The sequence below is a fragment of the Bubalus bubalis genome, chromosome 2 (assembly GCF_019923935.1).
Source record: "Bubalus bubalis isolate 160015118507 breed Murrah chromosome 2, NDDB_SH_1, whole genome shotgun sequence".
Taxonomy (NCBI): Eukaryota; Metazoa; Chordata; class Mammalia; order Artiodactyla; family Bovidae; genus Bubalus; species Bubalus bubalis.
The window spans coordinates 124,932,295-124,953,005 of NC_059158.1; the positions used below are offsets into that span (position 1 = coordinate 124,932,295).

At 53.1% G+C, this 20,711-nt stretch overlaps 1 protein-coding gene across 2 annotated transcripts in view; it reads left to right on the top strand.

Moving 5' to 3' along the window:
- The window catches only part of GLI2 (GLI family zinc finger 2), a 262,832-nt gene that overhangs the window by 217,928 nt on the left and 24,193 nt on the right, over positions 1-20,711 (top strand). For both annotated transcript variants that reach the window (XM_025277496.3, XM_044936487.2), the window contains 2 exons: positions 7,478-7,680; positions 10,654-10,839. In XM_025277496.3, coding sequence (XP_025133281.3) covers positions 7,478-7,680; positions 10,654-10,839 — 389 coding nt within the window. The remainder of the gene's footprint in view (positions 1-7,477; positions 7,681-10,653; positions 10,840-20,711) is intronic.

The following is a 20,711-nucleotide window of genomic DNA, read 5'->3' on the forward strand; positions in this document are numbered from 1 at the left end:
GCTCTGCAACCTCGGGCCAGGCTCCTAACTGCCCCCAACGCAGGCAGTAAGATCTACGTTGAAGAGTTTCTGAACCTGCTGCACGCTGTTGGCCTCTAGCGCACGTTGACCACATGGTGAACGGCACCTTTCCTGGCAGTGCCCACTTGGACTGGAATGGCAATGGGCCAGTTGGTCTCCACTTGCTTTTTTCCTGCTCCTCTTTCTCCTTTTCCTCCTTTCTTTCCCTGGCTGGTAGCCTGGCCCTGAAACCTTGTCCAGGGGCTTTGCAGGCCCTTCCCAAGGGGGAGGGAAGAAAAGAAGAAAGTGCTGATGTTGGGAGGAACCACAGGACTCCTGTCCTGCAGCAGAATCAGCCCAGAGAGGCTGGGCCCCGCTGCTCGTCGCACACACACAGACACAGAGAGAGACACACACACACACAGAGACATGCATGCACACATACACTGACATGCACACATAGACACACACACAAACACGCACAGACACACATGTACACACACAGACACACTCATGAGGAGGCAGGAGGTAGTTGGCCATTCCTCTTACCCAGACTCCTGCTTGTACTTCGTGCCCAGACATGGAAGGGCCAGCACAGCTGCCCTCGCTGCCCAGCAGCTGTGGGCAGAATGCCTGCAGGCCAAACAGCGTCAGGCCCGAAGAACCACAGCTCGAGTCTGCCTTGCAGGAAACCAGGCCCCAGATCTCTCGGGCAGGGGGAGTCAGGGGAGGCTGCATTAGTCAAGGCTCGCCTTGACAAGCCTTGGCAGTTGCCTAAGACAGAAAAAGTCAGCTGGAACTGGTTGAAACAAACAAACAAATGAACCGGCTCAGAGAACTGGAAAGGACGAGGGTACTAGCTTCTGGTGGACTTCTCTCGTGGCTCAGAGGTAAAGAATCCGCTTGCCAATGCAGGGGACACAGGTTTGATCCCTGGGTTGGGAAGATCCCCTGGAGAAGGAAATTGCAACCCACTCCAGTATTCCTGCCTGGGAAATCCCATGAACAGAGGAGCCTGGCAGGCTACAACAATCCATGAGGGTCCCAAAAGAGTCAGACACGATTTAGCATCTAAACACCAACAGCTAGCTTCCAGTAAAGCCAGATCCCTATCCAGGGGCTCAAGTCAAGAAATTTATTCCATGACTCTCAGCTCTGATGCTTGTGTTTCCTCAGCTCTGTTCCTGGCCTTGCCCCTCAAAGCCCTCAGCGGCTCCACACTTATGTCCTACCTGCACAACAACACCTGTGGACAGAAATTTCCCAAAAATTTCAGTCAAAGCTGCTGTTTTGGGCACATGCCCATCTCCAATGGTGCCTGGGGATTTGGGATACTCTGACCATCTGAGCTGGGGTCACATGCCCCCACCCAGAGCAGAAGAAGAGAAGCAGATCCAACATAGATCCAGCCCGAAGTTCTCTGTGGACTCTGCCACTCCCCCCAGGATATAACCTTTGCAAAAATGTTCTTACATTCCAGCCCTTCTTTGCACTTGCTTCCTTTATTTTTAATATACTTCCCCCATAAACTCCTCCTCGGTTCCTCCTCTAGAACCCAAACCAAATGTCACCTTCTCTGAGAAGCCTTCAGGCAGAGTTAGGGAATTTGTTCCTCTGCTGGAATCTTTATAAAGCAGCTTGTGTTTCTGCCTCTTCCACTTGGGCTGTGAGCTCCTTGTGGGTCCCTGGGCACATAGCTAGTGCTCGGGGCAATTTTGTTGGGAGGATGCACAAGTATGGGAAGAAATAATTGATAAGATCAGGTTCTGATGAGCTCAGAGCTGGACTGAAGTGGAGAAAGTAAGGGTGGAGTCGAAGCTGAGCAGGCCACAGGGAGGCTGATGTGGTCGGTCCAGTTGACAAAGGCCTGCAAGCATGTGAGTGTGCACACATGTGTACCTACAACCTAGGAGAACGTAACGTCTTTTGAAATCAGCTTACACACCTTGTCCCTCCTTCCACCCTCAAGGCCACTTCCGAGTCTGCCCAGTTGCCAGAATTCAAGGCCTGGACAGGTCATGGCTAAGACCAGGGTTGGGCTCCCACAGCCCATAGGCATGGAAGTGGAAGGAGAAAGGGAGGCTGTGGCTGGGGGATGGCCTAAAGAAGCAGCTCCAATGTTACCAGCAGCTGCCTTTCCTGGCACACCCAAAGGCCCTGTTCTTGGTTCCCCAGCCTGGCAGCACCACCTTCATGGGGACTCTTAGTGGTGCTTAGGATGGGACAAGCGTCCAAGAAAGAGAAACTCTGGTCCCTGAAGGACCTGCCTTGAAAGTTGGGTGTGTTAATGTGATTTAAGGTCACTGGGAAGCCCCTTGCTCCCCCTGGTGCATTCCTAGTGCTTTAAATTCTGCCATTTGAGATTCATTCCTTTGGCTGTGTTTGGTCTGTTAGAATGACAATCTCCTGGAATTTTTGTGACCCTGGAACCTATCAGTCACTCACAACCCAGTGTGAGGCAGAGGTTCCAGCTCCCTCCTAAGGGCTGGGTTGGATTGTGCATAGTGATGGGATGGGAGTTGGGGGGAAGAGAGTGGAAGAGCTGGAACAAGGCAGGGGGAGGAGAAATCAAGTTCTTCTGTTCCTGGGTGCTGTCCCTTCCCTGGTCCTGTGCCCACCAGAGCCCTGCTCACAAAGAACTGCAGTCATCAAGAGCACCTGCCTCTCTGCTAGGGGACCCTCTTGGATTGATTGTGGTTCCAATACTTGCTCTCTTAGTGACCTTGGATGAAGTACCTAGCCTTTCTGAGAGTGCTCTCATCTGTAAAATAGATATAAGGTGCCAACTTTGTGGATTTTTTATTGAGATTATTAAAGGAAAAACATGCATGTGACCCTCTGGCAGCTGACACCCAGTCTTGATGCAGTGCCAGGTCAGGGCACAGCTAAGGGGGGCCGTGCAAAGGGGACATCTAGGGAGGCTTCCCAGAGGAAGTGTCTAGACTGTTACCTGTAGCTGTGTTGTTAATGGGCCTGTTGTCTTGGGTCCTGGGAGCCTAGGTCAGCAGATGCTCCACACCCAAAGTTGGCTGGTGGCTCAGAAGGGAAGGGAAGGGACTTAATGCTTGTTTAGCTGCTCCCATGTCCCCAGCGCAAATCTTTGTGTACCACCTGGTGAGGTGCCAGGGATGGGCAGCATCCTAGCCTCAGACACCCAGATGAGTGAAAGGATCGGGGTTGGCCCCGGCCTGGGTCCTCCTGGACAACCCCCAGAACCCAGTCCTGCTCTGTGTTGCCCAGACTCACATTTGGTTCTGTCTCTCCTGGGAAGCTCTGCTGGCCCAGACCCCTCTCCCAGGCCTGGCACTGGAAACCCTCCTGTCACTGGAAGAGCAGGGGATGTTCTGTGCACCCCATCATCAGCTCTGCGGTGAGCTGACCCATCTCACAGCCAGCGCCCGTTGAATCTGCTTCAGGGCAGGGTAGTGGTGTCTCTGAGCTTCCTGCCGTGTCACACCAAGGGGACAGGGAGACCTTGGCCCCGTTCCCCGCTGGGGCAGGAAGGACCTGGGCTGAGGGCAGCATAATTGTGGGAGTGAGGACTTGGAGCTGGAATTGAATCCTGCCCGTGTTGCTGGCAACATGGCATGGGGGTGACTCCCGTCCCTGGACCCGGAGCCCTTGTGGGTAAAGTACAGTTGTTGGTGCCAGAGTTTTCATGTCTCCTCCCAGAGGCCATCAGCCCCTGCTTCCTTCACAGGCTGCTGTTTTGAAGTCAGCAAGGCATCCCTGAGGGGAGGGGATGGCCTGGAAGAAACTTGAGCTCCCTATTTCCTTGGTGAAGAATGTGATGGGAAGGGGATGATGGAGGTCACTGCCCTCCAAAGGATGGTGACAGAGGTGTGGAGACAAGAGTGCCAGCTCCTCGGTGTACAGACTCGGGCCCCACCTGCCACCTTTGGGCCCAACTGCTGAGGCTGCACAGGATTCCAGTCCCGCCGAGGCAGCTCCCCAGTGGGGTGCACGTTGCCATGACAAGACCCCTTCCAGCCTCCTGCTTGGCCAGTGGGATGTTGTCACCATGGACAGACGGGGGCTTCCGTGTGCCCTCCATGTGTTCTTTTAAACCCCCCTGTAATCACCCACTTGTCTGGGGTCCATGCGCCCCACGGGGTGACCTGATACTAGGGAGGCCTGACCAGGCCACTTAGGGCCACCAGCTTCATCAATAACAGACTGCCTTAAGCTCGATGCCAGCCAGCCTCCCTGCGAGCCCTAGAACCTGCCCTACCGTTGACTTGTCTGGGGGAGGACCCCAGCTCTGAGGACTCACTCACTGAAGGTGCATCACTTGCTCACTCCTCTTGAGGTGACAGTTGGCCTCTGTGGCCGGAGCAGAGCCGACTCTGATCCCTGGACTCAATGCAGTTTCCTCACAGGCGGCCCGGGCTCTTAGTAGTAGTCACTCAGCCGTGTCTGACTCTGTGACCCCATGGACTGTAGCTTGCCAGGCTCCTCTGTCCATGGTATTCTCCAGGCAAGAATGGTGGAATGGATTGTCATTCCCTTCTCCAGAGGATCTTCCTGACCCAGGGATCGAACCCGGGTCTCCTGCATTGCGGGCAGGTTCTTTATCATTTGAGCTACAAGGAAGCCCCCTGGGCTCTTAGGGCAGGCTGTGAGTGGGAAGGGCTGGAGGCTATGACTGACAGCAGAGGCTCCCCGCTGCCAGGCTCAGGACCGGGCTCAGCTGTGTCACCATCGCTGGCTTTGAAAATAACTCTGAATGACTGTGGGATGTCAGCTGCCCGCCGGGCACTTGATGCAGCAGGGCCTGGGACACGCCTTGCTCCTAGATAGAACCTGGTTACCTGGCAAGCGCACCTGCCCACCTAAGACGAGAATCATGCCTCCTTGAGGGGAGCAGAGAGCTTGTGCCAGGGGGAGGGGCTTCAGGAAGGGCACTACTGATTGGGTCCCTGGACCCGGGCCTGCAGGGAGGAGAAGAAATTGCCCTGACAAGGTATAGGGTGCAGGTTGGCTGAGAATTGACGTGGGCAAAAGTGCTGCAACAAGGAGGCGGCTTGGCAGGTTCATTGTATCTGTACGTCCCTCGCAAGTCACATCTGCCAAAGCTCCAAAATATGCACTTCCCTCCTGGTCCAGCGGTTAAGAATCTGCCTTCCAATGCGGGGGATGAGGGTTCGATCCTTGGTCAGGGAACGGAGATCCCACATGCCACCGGGCAACTAAGCCCATACACTACAACTAGAGAAGCCCACATGCCACAACAAAGAGCCAGTGCAGCAAAACAAAACCCTCGAAAGTGACATAGCAGAGTGCGTACACCTAGGCGGGTGGAGTGGCCTCTGAGCGGGGAGTTTGTGTAATGCAGATGTTAAGACATCCGGACGTCACCTGTTTGGGTTCTGGTGTGTGCTCTGTCGTAAGCACAATTGTCATGCCCTGTTGCACACAATCAGTAATTAGCTCTAGTTTGCTGCAGCCACAAACAAATCATGCCTTCTCTGAAGTAACTGGTTCTCACAGCGCCTTTTCACACATCCGACATAACGGTTTTGAGGGCTTCCCTGGCACGTGCGGATTTTGCCCTCAAATGTGGTCCTGATGCTGTAATAACAGCTCTCATTTGTTGACTGATAGCTGCGTCTCAGGCGCTGTTTGAGGGACTTTCATCCTCACAGCAGCCCTGTGAAATGGGTACTGTTGTTACCCCTATTTTGCAGATGAGAGAACTGAGCCTTGGTGAGGTTGAATTACTGAGCACAGTGTGACTGAGCTGGTGAAAGCCGAGATTCTACTTTTTTAAAACAAATTTGTATTGAAATGTAGCTCGTTTACAATGTTGTGTTAGTTTCAGGTGTACAGCAAGTGACTCAGTTATATGTATAAGATTCTTTACCATTGTAAATTATTACAAGATATTGAGTATAGTTTCCTGTGCTGTACAGTAGGTCTTTGTTGATTACCTATGTTATATGTAATTGTGTGTATATTTTAATCCCAATTTCCTAATTTATCCCTCCCCACAACCTTTTCTCCTTTGATAATCATAAGTTTGTTTTCTCTGTGGGTCTGTTTCTATTTTGTAAGTTTATTCATATCATTTTTTTATATTCCACATATAAGTGATATCATATGATATTTCTCTGTCTGACTTACTTCACTTAATATGATGGTCTCTAGGTCCATTCATGTCTCTGCAAGTGACACAATTTCATTCCTTTTTATGGCTGAGTAATATTTCATTGTATATATGTACCACGTATTCTTTATCCATTCATCTGTTGATGGACATTTAGATTACTTTCAAGTCTTGGCTATTGTGAAGAGTTCTGGTATGAACATAGAGGTGCATACATATTTTTGAATTAGAGTTTTATCCAAGCCCAGGAGTGGGATTGCCGGATCATATGGTTCTTTTATTTTTATTTTTTTAAGGAACCTCCATACTGTTCTTTAGAGTGGCTGAGAGTCTAATGAAGATTGATCTGAACCTCCTGCAAGGCTGACCAGATTGGTCTGAACACATTCTTTGCACTGTGTGAAGTCAGAGAGGTCCCTATTTTCTGAAAAATCAAAAACGAAATCTTGGTAAATTTGGTTTCCAGTGACTTAGTTGTGGTTTCCCAGCAGCTCCCCCCATCTGGTTTTTCTTTAACATGAGCACGTTTTGGAGCAGGTGACCTCAGAACACCCCTGCAGCTAACATGCTCACAGCTGCCTGGAGGCCCCTGGGGCCAGGCCCGTCCTTCTGTCAAATGGAACAGGCACCTTCTGCGAGGCTGACCGTGGAAATGGGCCGCAGCCACGCCAGGCGCATCCCTGGCTGTCACTTGGTGTCGGAGAAGAGAGACTCAGGGAAGGTCTCCTGCATTGCAGGTGGATTCTTTAACTGACTGAACTATGAGGGGAGCCCAAAGAATGCTGGAGTGGGTTGCCGTGCCCTCCTCCAGGGGATCTTCCCGACCCAGGGATCAAACCCGGGGCTTCTGCATTGCAGGCAGATTCTTTACCACTGAGCCACCGGGGAAGCCCAGGTCTCTTTCCTGAATTGGCAGACTGGTTCTTTACCATTAGCGCCACCTGGGAAGCCCATTTTCATGGTCTGTTTTCCACACCAGTTGGTAGGAGGTGTGCATCTGTCCATTAACGGAGACTTACTTGTTAACGCCTCCAGCCCTGAGCAGGCCATGGGGAAGCAGTGGCAGGAGCTCGCAGGTGTGTGGCCTGCCGAGCTTGTGGCCCAGCAGATCCAGTCCCATGTATGCAGAATTTCATCACTGACATGAGACGCGTGGGTGGTCAGCCGCACCAGCCTCGAGAGCTTTCCACCTGCACTGACTGGCTCATGTGTTAATATGAGAGTTGAGACTCTATGCGAAAGGTGACCAAGAGATGTTAGTGCATAAAATAAACGTGTGGTTGCTCATTGGTTCTGCTGCGTTATGGTATTCCCCATGCATCCTCCTGGGTGGGCCATGCTTTCTTATAACACTATCGTTTCTCTCTGCAGGCCTCCCGCCCTGAGCGGCAGCCCTGTCATCTCTGATATCTCATTGATTCGGCTTTCCCCACACCCCGCCGGCCCCGGAGAGTCCCCCTTCAACGCCCCCCACCCGTACGTGAGCCCCCACATGGACCATTACCTGCGGGCCGTGCACGGCAGCCCAACACATCCTGCCATCTCTGCAGCCAGGGGCCTCAGCCCTGCGGATGGTGAGTAGGAAGGCCTGAGGTACAGGGTCAGAGGGGGCGATGCTAACTCAGATGCTGTGTGTTTCTCTCCCTTGTCCATGGGTTGGCGAACAGGCTGGCCTTCCTCCCTGCCACCCCTCAACAACAGGTCTTTCGATAAATGAGTGGTCAGAGCCAAAAGAACTAGGGGCGCATTGGGTTTTGCGCTCATTTTGAAGAACTATTCATAAACACCCTTAGTATGCAAAATGATGTAAGAATGATAAGTTCTGTTTATTCACGGAGGTCCTATCTTGGGTGAGAATTATTTGGTTGTGAGACACCAAAGCCTGCAGAAGCTGGTATTAAGCAGAGTGGATCTTGTATCAGGGTGTCTTGGGGCCCCCAGAACAGAAGGAAGGCAGAGCCAGGCTGGTTGTCTGCCTGCATCTCTTGTGGGTCAGCACATGGCCTCCAAATGGACTCCAGGCTGCAGCGGTGACCACCAGTGGCTTCATGTCCCTCTTGAGAGGATGTTGAGTGTCCCAGCTCAGAATCAGATGACAAACCTGTTCGATTCATTTGAGACAGAAAAGTGCAGAGTCACAAAGAGAAACCAGACCAGGTGAATGGCTGCAGCCACAGGACTTGAAGATGGACGATCAGGATGCAGTCATTTGGAAATGGCCTTTTAGGATTGGACCCAGGGCTGGACTCTGCATGGGTCCTCTGAGTGGCCTTGACCAAGCCTGGCTGCCCTGAAAGGTTGTGCTGCCTCCATGTGGGGCTGCCGTCTCCCAGAAAGTGGACCCAAGCTCCTTCACGTCTCTCCTGGGCATGCAGACCAGGTTCTGAATGCTGCCCCACCTTGAAGTTCACATGTGGTGCAGTGGGCAAGAGGTGTGTTGCCTCACGTGGAAAAGGATCCTCTGCAGACATGGTTAGGTTGGGGATTTTGAGTCAGAGAGATCATCATGATGATCCACGTGGGCCTTAAATGCAGTGATAAATGTCCTTACAAGGGAGACATGGGAGACGACCCAAAGATGGAGCCATGTGGCCACAAGCCAAGGAAGCTGGCAGCTCCCAGATGCTGGAAGAAGCAAGGGACAGATTTCCTCCCAAAGCCTCCAAGAAGGCTGACTCCTTGATTTGGGACTTCCGGCCTCGAGAGCTGTGAGAGAATCAAATCTGTTTCACAGCAGTTAGCGGCAAGCCTGAACTAACCTGTTACTGCAGCCCAAGGAAACTAATACCCATAGTGACAGGGCGGTCCTCCCGAGGCCTGGGTCAGACAGGGGCCAGAGGGCTGTCTGGAGGACGAGGAACAGAGTGCCCTCCTGGAGAGCCTGTGAGTCGGGGACCTCGTGGCTGCCGACCGCAGTGTAGCCACAAAGAGCTGAGTGGTAAGACAAGACTGCCCTGGAGGCAGACTTCCTGTAGACAGAGCCCTGACTTTATGCCTGCTTTCTATATACCAGCCTTGTGGCACCGACCACACCCACGTGGCCCACCCCCAGACCCTTGAGACAGCAGAGAATGTACCAAGGAGATGTGGCTAATGAGCATGGCCCTAACCCCTAGGGTGGCTCAGAGACCCTGAGGCCTCTCTGGTCCCCAGACCAAACTCCCCAGTAAGCAGAGATAGGCTGACAGCTTCATTCAGCAGCTGTGCCAGCTGGAAATTTCATCAGTGGTCTGAGGCCGAATCGGCCACAATGTGTGTTGCAGAGGACAATGGGCATTCCACGGAAGGCTTCAGGGAGGAGGTGGACAAGCAAGGGGGAAGGAAGGGCATTTGAGGCACAGACAGGGCAGGAGAGGCCATGGGGCTGCAGGCCGGGGCTCTCGCTGGAGGATGCAGCCCGGGGCTCTCCCTGGAGGATGCAGCAGGAGAAGGAGGGGAGGAAGAAGCAGCAGAGGATGGCTTGCTTCTGTGGACTGCCTATTTCTCTCTGCCCAGCACGCGTGCATCTCCTCTAAGATCCGCCAAAGCTAATAGCAGAGAGGCTGTGAAGACAGCTCTTAGATACTTGGGCTCTGGCTTCAACATCTTTAACTCTTAAAGTGCTAGAGTCCTCAGCTGCTAAGGGGCTCACCGGGTGATGCTTGTGAACCTAGAGACTGGATTCCATCCCAAAGCCCTGAGACTTCACCCACCCAGGAACGCCCAGCCCAACATTGGCTGATACTGTCGTTTTTACTAGTATTCGACTCGTGGATATGATTATCCCCATTTTACAGATGGAAAACTGAGCCAGCTCAGAGAGGTGGTGCCTTCTTAATTTTTCACACATGGTAAAAGCCAAGACTCCCAATCAGGATAGTGGAGTGGCCAAAAAATTTGTTAAGATTTTCCTCTGATGGGAAAACCCAAACAAACTTTTCAGCCAACCCAAAATTTGCTTCCCAAGCCTCCCTTTAATTAGCACCACACCCTGAGTGCCAGGCACCTTCAGGATACGCTGAAGTTCATCCTCCCACCTCCTTCCTAAGCCTCAGGCAGAGCTGAGTGCGAGGTTGAAGGCGGACAGTCCACCCTGGTTCTGCAGCTGCAGGACAGGCGGGGTGAGCTTTATCTGACCAGGCTGGGCAAGCACTCACCCACAGTCCCGCCTTGAGTGTTAAGGTGAGTGTGGCCTGGCGCCCAGCCGTCTGGCCACCCTGGCACTTCCCATTGCATCATCTTTCTCCTTTGGAAACTCTGGTGGATCACGGACCCTGTCAGCCTGAAGCTTGGGGCTTCTGTGGGGCCTGGACTGGGAGGAGGAAGCAATTGTTTATGGCTTTAAGGAAAGAGGAATGTGAGGCTGGGAGCTGCAGCCCCATCAGCAGAAACCGTCCCCGCCCAGCCGTCTGCTCAGGGCTGACCTGGGACAGCAGGGGAGGGGGACCCAGGACTCTAGTGGGTGGAGGATGGCTGGAGGGCGCTGAGGGGCCTCCTCTGGCCAGGTGTGTGTTTCTCTTCTTTTTGGCCAGATTCTAACAATTTCTTTCTCTCCCTCCCACCTGCAGTGGCTCACGAGCACCTTAAGGAGCGGGGGCTCTTTGGCCTTCCCGCTGCAGGCACCAACGCCTCAGACTATTACCACCAGATGACTCTCATGGCAGGTCACCCCGCGCCATATGGGGACCTGCTGATGCAGACTGGGGGTGCGGCCAGTGCACCCCATCTCCACGACTACCTCAATCCAGTGGATGGTGAGTGCTAGGCCGGGGTTGGAGTGGGAAGCAGGACAAGGCTGACAGTTCCCTCTGGGGATGAGGCGGGTGCTGGTGGCTCCTTTTTCCTGGAGGAGCCAGATGGAAGGGTCCAGGGTTTACCCAACCCCTGCCGTGATTGTTTTCCATGGGGGACCGAGTGTAAACACCACGCAGAAATACACAGTGGGTCATCAAGGGCCAAGAGTGTTGTAGGAATTGCAGACAGTCCAAAGTACAAAAAGGACTCATGTCTGCCTTCATGTAACTTATAGCATAGCGGGGAGAGACAGACAGCTCAGAAATGGGGGAAGGGGAATTCCTTAGCAGTCTTATGGGACTCTGCAAAGATCCCACATGCTGTGTGGCTAAGGGAAAGGAAAAAGTAAATGGGGTAAGGAGCTTTGAGTGGTTGGGGGTACCATCTTGAATGAGAAAATCCTCACTAAGAAGATATTGGAGCAAAGAATTGAAAGAGGTGAGCCATGCAGAAATAAGCCAAAGAGTGGTACAGGCAGGAGAGACAGCACACGCAAAGGGCCTGAAGCAGCGTTGTGCCTGCTGGGATCAAGAAAAGCCCAGGACGCCAGTGGACCTGGTACCCTGTGAGTGCAGGGCCTGTAGGGTATGGCCAGAGTTCTGGGGCTGGCTGTGCCGGCCGCTCAGGGCTTTCACAGCAGAGTGATATGGGGCCCGTGGAGAAAGTTGCACAGCAGAGTAATGAGACCTGACTTATTCTTAAAAGGAATCCTATTCTGGCTGCTGGTCAAGAACAGATTTAGGGGCAAGGTGGAAGCAGAGGTTCCAGCTGGCAGATATTGGGAGAAGTGGTCGTTTCAGATAGATTTTGAAGGAAGAGCCACAGGATTTGTTCCTGGATGGAATGCAGAGTAAGGGAGGAAGAAAGACGTTGAGTACAACATCAGGGTCTCCAGTCTGAGCAGTTGGAGGATGGAGTAGTCAGTGACTGAGCCAGGAGGCTGCAGACATGTTTGTGTGGACGCAGGATTGGGTGACCTGGAGAAATGAAGTGGGCTTGTCCTCCTTAGATGCTAAGACCCCCTCCTACCCTCTGCACTCTCACAGCTGTTTTCACAGGGGCACCTGCACTCTGACCTTGAGCCCCTGGGGTTAAATGGAGGCCCCTGTGTGGGAGAGGGTGGAGGAGGGGTAGAATGCTAAGGACATCTCACCCCTTCCCCAGCCAGCGCAGCTCCACCTGCTGGTCTTGGAGCTCCCCCCAGAGACACCCAGGGATACAGGCCAGGCAGCGGGGCTGGAAACCACAGCAAGGCTCCTGCAGATTTGTCCTCCTCAAGCCCTTCTTCACTTCCTGATTTCAGGGAGCAGACAGGCCTGCAGGAAGACCTGCTGGGCTGCAGGCAGCCCCATGGGACCAGACAGAGCTCAGGGGGTGCTCTGCATCCCTCAGCTCCCCACCCCCATCCTCTAGTCCTCTGCTCTGGGCTCCCTGTCCACCCCTGGCCAATGCAACTCCACCTTATTGGCTGGAGCAAAGCCAAACCCCTTACTTCCTAAGGCTTGGCTGAGATCTTACCTCCTCCAGGAAGTCCTTCTGGATGTCCCTTCCCTCCCCTCCCTTTCTTGTTACTGACCAGGGTTCCTGGCCTCTTTAGTCAACAGAAATTGATCAGAGGCCAGACAAGAAATTCAAACAAAGTTTTACTGGGACCCCTGCTGCAGTAAGGAGTAGGGAGAACAAGTAACAGTTTCCCTTGCTTACTTACTCCCCAAGGGAGTTCCTCATGTGGGGGTGAGGGTAACAGTGGGCCCAGGGGTCAGTCTGGAGGGGTGGCTTGTGGTTTGCCCACCCTGTAAGTGTTGCAGTGTGCAGGGGTCATGTACAGTACCTTGCTTTTGCTCCTAACACCTGGTTTTTGCTCCTGACCCTTAAGAAGTGGCAGTTGAGTGTTCACTCCTACTACACGTGTGTGCAGTTTTGTTTTGTTTTGTTTTAATCCCTTTATAGCGTCTTTGTATTTTGTTGCTCGAGGAGACATTTGTCCAGGTGCAAGAACTGTAGCAAAGGGTCCTAGGTCCCAGCCTGTCTCATCCTCTCTATTACATCTCACACTTACAGGATCCACCTCGTGTGGTCTCTGAGCCCCCAGGTTCCCTGCCACTCCCCTCACAGGAGCGCTACCAGTGAGGAGCATGGCAGTCCTCCCAACGCCAGCTCTGTGGGCATTGTTCCATGTCACCCTTGGCCTGCCCTGAACGGAACTCACAGCATGACTGAGCAATGCAACCAGCATCTGATCCCTGGGTCCATCTCACCCTGTGCCTTCCCCAGGACGGTGTTTCGTCCAGGATGTGATCTTGTCCTGGATGAAACAACAGGTGAAGTGACACCTGTCACCCCCTGAGCACACGTTCCTCTGTGATTTTCTCTCTCCTCCCCTTAACAGCCCTACAGGTGTCCCCACAGGGAGCGGGCCGGCTCCTAGGACATCATGGGTGCTTGTTACTCATCACAATTAGACACCAGATAACAGCAACAATACAGGGCATAAATGTTGCTGCTGTTGTCCGAACATAAGGTTCCCCAAGCGATGTCTGCCTTCCAAGGGCTCAGGGTAGGTGGTACACAGACTCGGAGAAGCCGTGGCCAAGGGGTGTGGTCAGGCAGGTGTCCCCAGAGGGCAGGAGAGGCTGAGTCAGCATATGTGAGTGCCTGCTGCATGCACGCATGCGAGCGTCTAAGTGAGGTCTGCCTGTGTTCCATGACTTCACACACACTCCCTATGTGACTCCACTCAGCCCCTTTCTGGGGCTGGAATTCCCATCCCTGCTGTAAGGTGAGCTCACTGGGGTCCCCAGCACCCAGGAACTTGCCCAGGCCGCACACTGGAGATCCAGGCTCCCCTCCACTTGTCACCCCACCCAGCTCACCCCACCAGACCACCCCATGCAACCCACCCTAGACTTGCCAAGTCTGTCGTGTCAGCTCCCCAGCCACCCGGTCCTGTACCAGCTTCCAACACAGCCTCTCAACTCAGGCTCCCTCCACCTGATCCCCACCTCCTTGGATCATGTATCCCCCCTCCCCCCGGCTCCCATCACCCTCAGGGTCAAGCCCAGACTTTACAATGTGGCCTGAGCAGCCTTCCCTCCAGCCTGTCTCCTCCCACCTACACACTTTGCTGCACTCCCCATGCTCTTGTGCCTCTGTGCCTGCTCCCTCAGGCTGGCCTGGCTCCATCCCTCAGGGGTCGCAGGGCTCAGGTCAGCTGGCACTTCTCCTGAGACACCACCCACATCAGCTCCCCTTGGGTTCTGCACCTCCCTCTGTCCACCTGCAGGACGACCCCCCCCCCAACCCAGGTACACCAGCTGTACCTGGCTGGTACGTCTGTCTTCACATACCCTGCAGGTCCGGAGCATGGCTGCCAAGGAACAGGGATCTTGTATTTGTGGGGTGAGGGAGGGAGTATCGGCCACAAAAGAACCTGGGATAGAAAAATGCCACTTAGTTGGGAAGAAGCCGTGCTGAGGCCAGCAGCTGTCAGTCTGCAGGAGCCTGGACAGGAACACAGCCACTTTGTTCTGGGGCGCTCAGTGCTTGACAGCAAGTGGGGCTGAGCATCTGAGGCAAGGGATTGCGTGAGCTCAGTGGTGGGCGTGGGAGCTCCCCCAAAGAACTCGGCACACCCACTGCTGTCCTGCCACTGTCTCAGTCTTGAGGGTGTGATGGACTTCAGGATGCAGAGGGGAGCATCACCACCTCCAGCCTTGGCCTGAACAGACACTGACTCATGGCAGGTGATTTTCCTGAGTCATGATGGATTTCAGCAACAGATTGTTTCTTTGCCCTGTTTCTCATCAGTTAGGATCCAAGGAAATCAGCGTGAAGTGTACTATGATTTCCTGTATTTGTTGTTACCTACATCGTTTTTTTCAAACCAGTTTCGACCAGAACTTTGCTTCCGCTTTTCCAAGTTCTAGGCGTTTCTGTGCAGCTCCCATGTCTACGAAGATGTGTTGCTCATGTGGCCCCTGAGAGACTCAGGTTATCACGGTCCAGGCCTGTGCCTGGTGGAGCCCAGACCTGCCTCTGGGGAGTCCCTGACCCCCACTTCTGTGAGCTGTGGGAGCCAGGAAAGCCCATCAGCTCCAGAGTTTCTGGCTGGTCCCAGCTGCACAGATCTGGGGAGAGATGCTCCCAGGACACTCTGTCCACCCAGTGGAGGTGTGTGGTTCTTCCAATCAAGTTTCCTTGTGCTCAGACTCTCACAGAGGAAGGTGTACCGGCCGGGGGCCAGGGCAGTGGGGCTCAGGGGACCACCTGTGAAGGGGCCCTGAGGCTCTGAGGGCCTGTGTTCACATGAGGAAGCTACCCATACACAGGACAGTGACGTGTGAGCTCCCTGTGGATGCGGGGGCCCTGAGAGCTCATGGGGAGTCGGGGAGACTGTGTGTATGTGTGTTTGTCTCTCTCTTTCACACACCCACACTCATATCGCACTCATGCCATATCTGCCGCCACACACACCATACCCTCACCACACACACACGCACACCATACCCCTCCATACACACACCCTGCACCCACACATGCTACGTCCCCACTACATGCACACACCACACACACATACACCATATACACACACCATACCCCTACTACACACACACCCCATATACACACACCATGCCTCTCCATACACACACCCTGCACCCACACATGCTACATCCCCACTATATGCACACACAACACACACACACCATATACACACACCAGACCCCCACCACACACACACACACACACACACACACACACACACACACCCTGCACCAACACATGCCACATCCCCACTACATGCACACACCACATACACACACCATATACACACACCATACCCCTACTATACACACACACCATATACACACACCAGACCCCCACCACACACACACACACACACACCATGCCTCTCCATACACACACCCTGTACCCACACATGCTACATCCCCACTACATGCACACACCACATACACACACACCACACCCCTACCACACACCACAAACACACACATAAGCACATACCATACCCCCACCACACATACACACACACACATCCTGCACTCACACATGCTACATCCCTACTACATACACATACCACACAAACACACACACCATATCCCTACTACACACACACACAATATACACACACCATACCCCTACCACACATACACACACACCACAAACAGACACATATGCACATACCATACCCCCCCAACACACACACACACCCTGCACCCACACATGCCACATCCCCACTACACATGCATACATCACACACAGACACCATACACACACACACCATACCCACACCATGCACACACACACTGTACCCCACATGCCACATCCCCACAACACACACACCACATATACCTGCCATACTCCCACGATACACACACTCACTCACTCTCCTCATTCATTCTGAGGATACTTACTGAGCACCTACTATGTGCCAGGCGTGGTGCTAGGTGCTGGGGATGCAGCATGCCAAGCCCTGCCCTTGTGCTTACCGTCCAGTGGGGCTGTTCTGAGGAAGCTCCTTGTCGGGACAGAAAATACCTGTCCCGAGGCCACCCCACCTCCCCAGACTCCTTCCTCAGCTCCTTCTCTTCATGTTGCAAGAGGAGGCAGAACTATGGGGGAGAGAATTTCCAGAGGCATCAAATGTCGAGCTAAGGCGTGGAGATCAGGTCCACCCACCTGACTGTGAGGAGGCCTGCAGAGAGGGTGTCAGGAAGGCCACCCAGGGCCACATCAGCAGAGAGTCCCCAGTGCACCCAGCGGCAAACCAACCACAATCTTACTTTAGCCAAGTACCATCTGCACAGTTATTTATTTAATATTATATTTTTAACAGACTTGCCTTAACATAGATGTTTATTTATTTATGAAATGAGAAACCCATTGATATCTGTGGAAGAGACCCCCATCTGTGTATCTGTCAAGCCTAAAATGATTTCCTTTGGGTTGTGTATGTGTCCTAGGCTGGGGGAGATGCCCCAGTCTTAGCAGTGAGGCTGGAGGTGGTAGGTACTTATTGAATAGAAAAGCCAAGCCCTCTCTCTGCCCTCCAGAGCATGGGGCCAGGCTGTGGGCAGGACAGGGGCATTGCCTGAGGAAGCCCCCCGCCCTCTGCTGGAGCCTCCAGGTGGTCGATGAAGGACCATTGCCCCATTCTTTAAGGAGGCTGATTTATAGCTGGAAGCTGTGGAGTGATGTGCCTTTGGAAGGTAATAGATAACCAGTCAGGGAATCCAAGGTTATCATTCTGCCTAGTGGTTCTCTAGAGAGCGGGGAAGTCAGTGGTTGTCACCGGGGCCTTAAGATGGAATTTTCTCATGTGACGCTGTTGAGTATCGGTGATTTAACGGCAGGCTGGCAGCAGCCGCAATCCCAGCCCCTCCCATCCTCACCACATTGAGAAGATTGAAATGTTTCCGATTGAAATGTTGTCTGTTTACAGCCCATATTTCCTCTGAGCTGTATATTTTATCGTCATATTGACACTAATTTGAATCGGATGTCACCTCCGTTCTGACGCCTGTTCTTTATGCTGCCTGCAGGTCCGGGGAGGTTTCAGAAACCAATTACATTGATCACACCACAGAGAGGCAGAGGAGGTAACGGAGGAACTGATAGAGGCCTCATTTGGGTGGGGCGTCTGTGCCCAGCCCGCCAACAGGAGGGAGACCAGGGGTAGGGTGCTGAGTGCAGGCTCAGGCTGGATGGTGTGTCTGGGTCATCTGGTAGAGCTGCAGAAACAGTCTCATGATACAAGTGTTAGGAAGTCACTGTCCAGATGAGGAGCCTCAGGCCCAGAGCCCTACATTTCTTTTATCTCTATCATAGATCCAGGAAATACCCTCAGTCTCACACTTCTGGGCTCCCAAACCTTGGTGCTTTTTACTCCCCCACAAGAGGGTTTGTGGACAGCTAAGTGTGGGGCAGGTTAAGGTCCTCAAGCTAGATTTTCCTTAGAGCATCTCCGCAGTGAATCCAGAAATGATCTGAGTGAGGGGCTGGGCCATGCAAGAATGCTCCCTGAGCAGGGGATAAGAGTTCAGAAGCCCTGACATGAGGCTGCACGTGTGCTCAGTCGCTCAGTTGTGTCCAGCTCTCTTTGCAACCCCATTGACTGTAGCCCACCGGGCTCCTCTGTCCATGAGATTTCCCATTTCTGACACCCAGCTCAGAGCCTGTAGACAGGGACAGAAACTGGGTCTTCCTAGGTCCAGGGTCTGATTTTACATCTCCTGCTGATCCCAGCTGCCCCAGGAAAAGCCACACTCCCCCTCCCACCCCTGCAAGCACACCAGGGTTCCCTGGGCTCACCCTGCTTAGGTGGTATCTGTCAAATCCTGCCTGGGGCTGCAGGTACCATTGTGCCCTCTCACTGGGATTCTGAGATCCAGGAGACGAGGCCGAGCATCCTTGCTTGCAGCCCCCGCAGTGTCCAGGCCTGTGCTGGGCAAGCTGCTGTGCAAGGGTCTGATGGGTGCTTGAACTAACACACAAATGAACAAAAGAAAGGACTAATGGATTAAACGTGGTCCAGATGCACGTGATGACAGGAGTGGTAGCATCTGGCGTTCGCCCAGGTGAGAGCAGGCAGGTGGCTGGTCACCCAGTGGCTGTTGGCTATCAGAACAGGGGCATCCACAGATGAATGGACGTGACGACTCCACCAATCCCAGTCATAAATCACAGGAGAAGCCACGGGAAATGAGTGCCAGGCTTTTCTTTCTATTTAGTAATTTATCAAGGGAAGAGGCACATTAATAAACATATTTCCCCTGAGGGGTGGGAATAACAGAGATGAATATCACTGTCAGATTTGGCCTGTTTCCTCTTGTTAGGGGCGCTCATGAGGGTGGGAATCCAAATATTAGTAGCAAAATCTTTTTTTTTTTAAACATATTACAAAGATGTGTGTATTTCTTAATTTGTGTGATATTACATCTCACCCCGCCCATGTATTTTCCCATTTGCCACTCAGTTCATAAGTAATAGAAGTCTTTCGAAAGATTCACTTTTACATCTTGCTTAGAGTTGCCTTTAAAGTGATCGTGAACAAGGAATGAACCCAGTAAATAAGAATTAAGAAGCTTAGAGGATGCCCAGATGGATGGATGAGTGTTTAGGGACAGATGTCCTCCTGTGTGGCCCAGTCATTTCTCTCTAGATCTGCTGTCTTTTTTTTATTTTAAGGCTGCCCAGGGATGCAGGATCTTCGTTCCCCAACCAGGGATCAAACCCGTGCAGGGGAAGCACGTAGTCCTAACCACTGGCCCAAAAGGGAATTCCGTAGATTTGCTGTACTTTATTCCATTATTAGCTCTAAGCTCACCTTGCTCACCAAAAGAGTCCTTCTTGCCCCTAAAGAAGCCATATTCCTGCTGCTGCTGCTAAGTCACTTCAATCGTGTCTGACTCTGTACGACCCCATAGACAGCAGCCCACCAGGCTCCTCCATCCTTGGGATTTTCCAGGCAAGAGTACTGGAGTGGGGTGCCATTGCCTTCTCCGAAAGAAGCCATATTAATTCAGCTCTATTTTGAAAGCTCTACTGGGTTTGAGGCACTGTCCATGGTGCTGCCCCTGAGTCGTCAGGGCAGACCTGCTGCACTGCACCCATTGTACAGATGAGCATAGAGAGGCTGGAGAGGCTAAGTCATGCACCAGGACGGCCACTACACATCTGTCTGTGTGCGCCCAGTGCTGTGGGTGTATGTGTCTCCACCTAGGGCCCCCAAGCCCCTGAAAGCCATCCCTGGTTATCTGCCCTCACCACTTGGGCAGAAGCAGTGCGGTGATGGTTCTGGTGTCTTGCTTTTCAATCATTCTCTGCTTCCCCTGGCTGTGAGACCTTGGGCAAACTTCTTGTCTTGTCCTTTGTAAAATGTGGCTCATAATAGTCCCTTCCCTATGGGACAGTTGTGAAGATTAAACTGCTTTATACTTTAAAACGCTTAGAAGTCACAGACACCCTCGGGCACTCAGTAAATACTGACTTTGAACAGTTCTCCCTTGACACACCAGGCCTCTGCCCCACGCCCAGTGTTTAGCATCTCCACTGAGCTAACCACAGAACCAGCTGATCCCAGTGTTGGGATTCAATGGTGAGCAGGGAGCCTTTGTCCCTGATTCATGGAGGCAGGAGGAACAGGAGCAACCAGACATACACAAGAGGGTTCAAACTCCCTCAGAAGGGACTGGGGTGTCCTGAGATTATCCGGGGCAGAGGGGAGGGCAGCCCAACTCCAGGAGGTCAGCGACGTTTTCCTGGGGAAAGTGATGACCCAGCTGAGGACAGAACACTGCAGACAGAGGAAATAGTACATGCAAAGGCCCTGTGCCAGGGACAGGAGGAGGCTGGTGAGGGAGGCAGGCAGGGGCACCCACAGGGCCACTGTGTAAGCAACACTGAGGACTTGTGCCTTTTTCATAACAGCAGTGGGAGCTCTGGAAAGGTTTGGGGTGGGCAGATACAAGGATGTGATCTAGTTTGGCCATAGTGAGGAATGTGGATTGGATGGCAGTTAGTTAAGGGCCCTGGGATGCCCTAGGCAATTGGTGGGCTGGACTGGTGGAAGTCAAGGGAAAGGGGGCATGTGGAGGGCTTCAGCAGAGACTCAGCTGTGAGGGAGATGAGGAGGGGTCAGGCTGCCTCCCACTCCCCAACTCTGCTGCTGTATGGGTGGCGGATGCCGACAAGGCCCAGCCCTGCAGGAGTGGGGCTGTGTGGGCTGAACTAGGGCTGCTGCCCTGCAGATGCGGGAGGCCAGGTGGGCAACTGCCGTCAGAAAGTTCACTGTCAAAGCTGCTTAAAGTGGGGA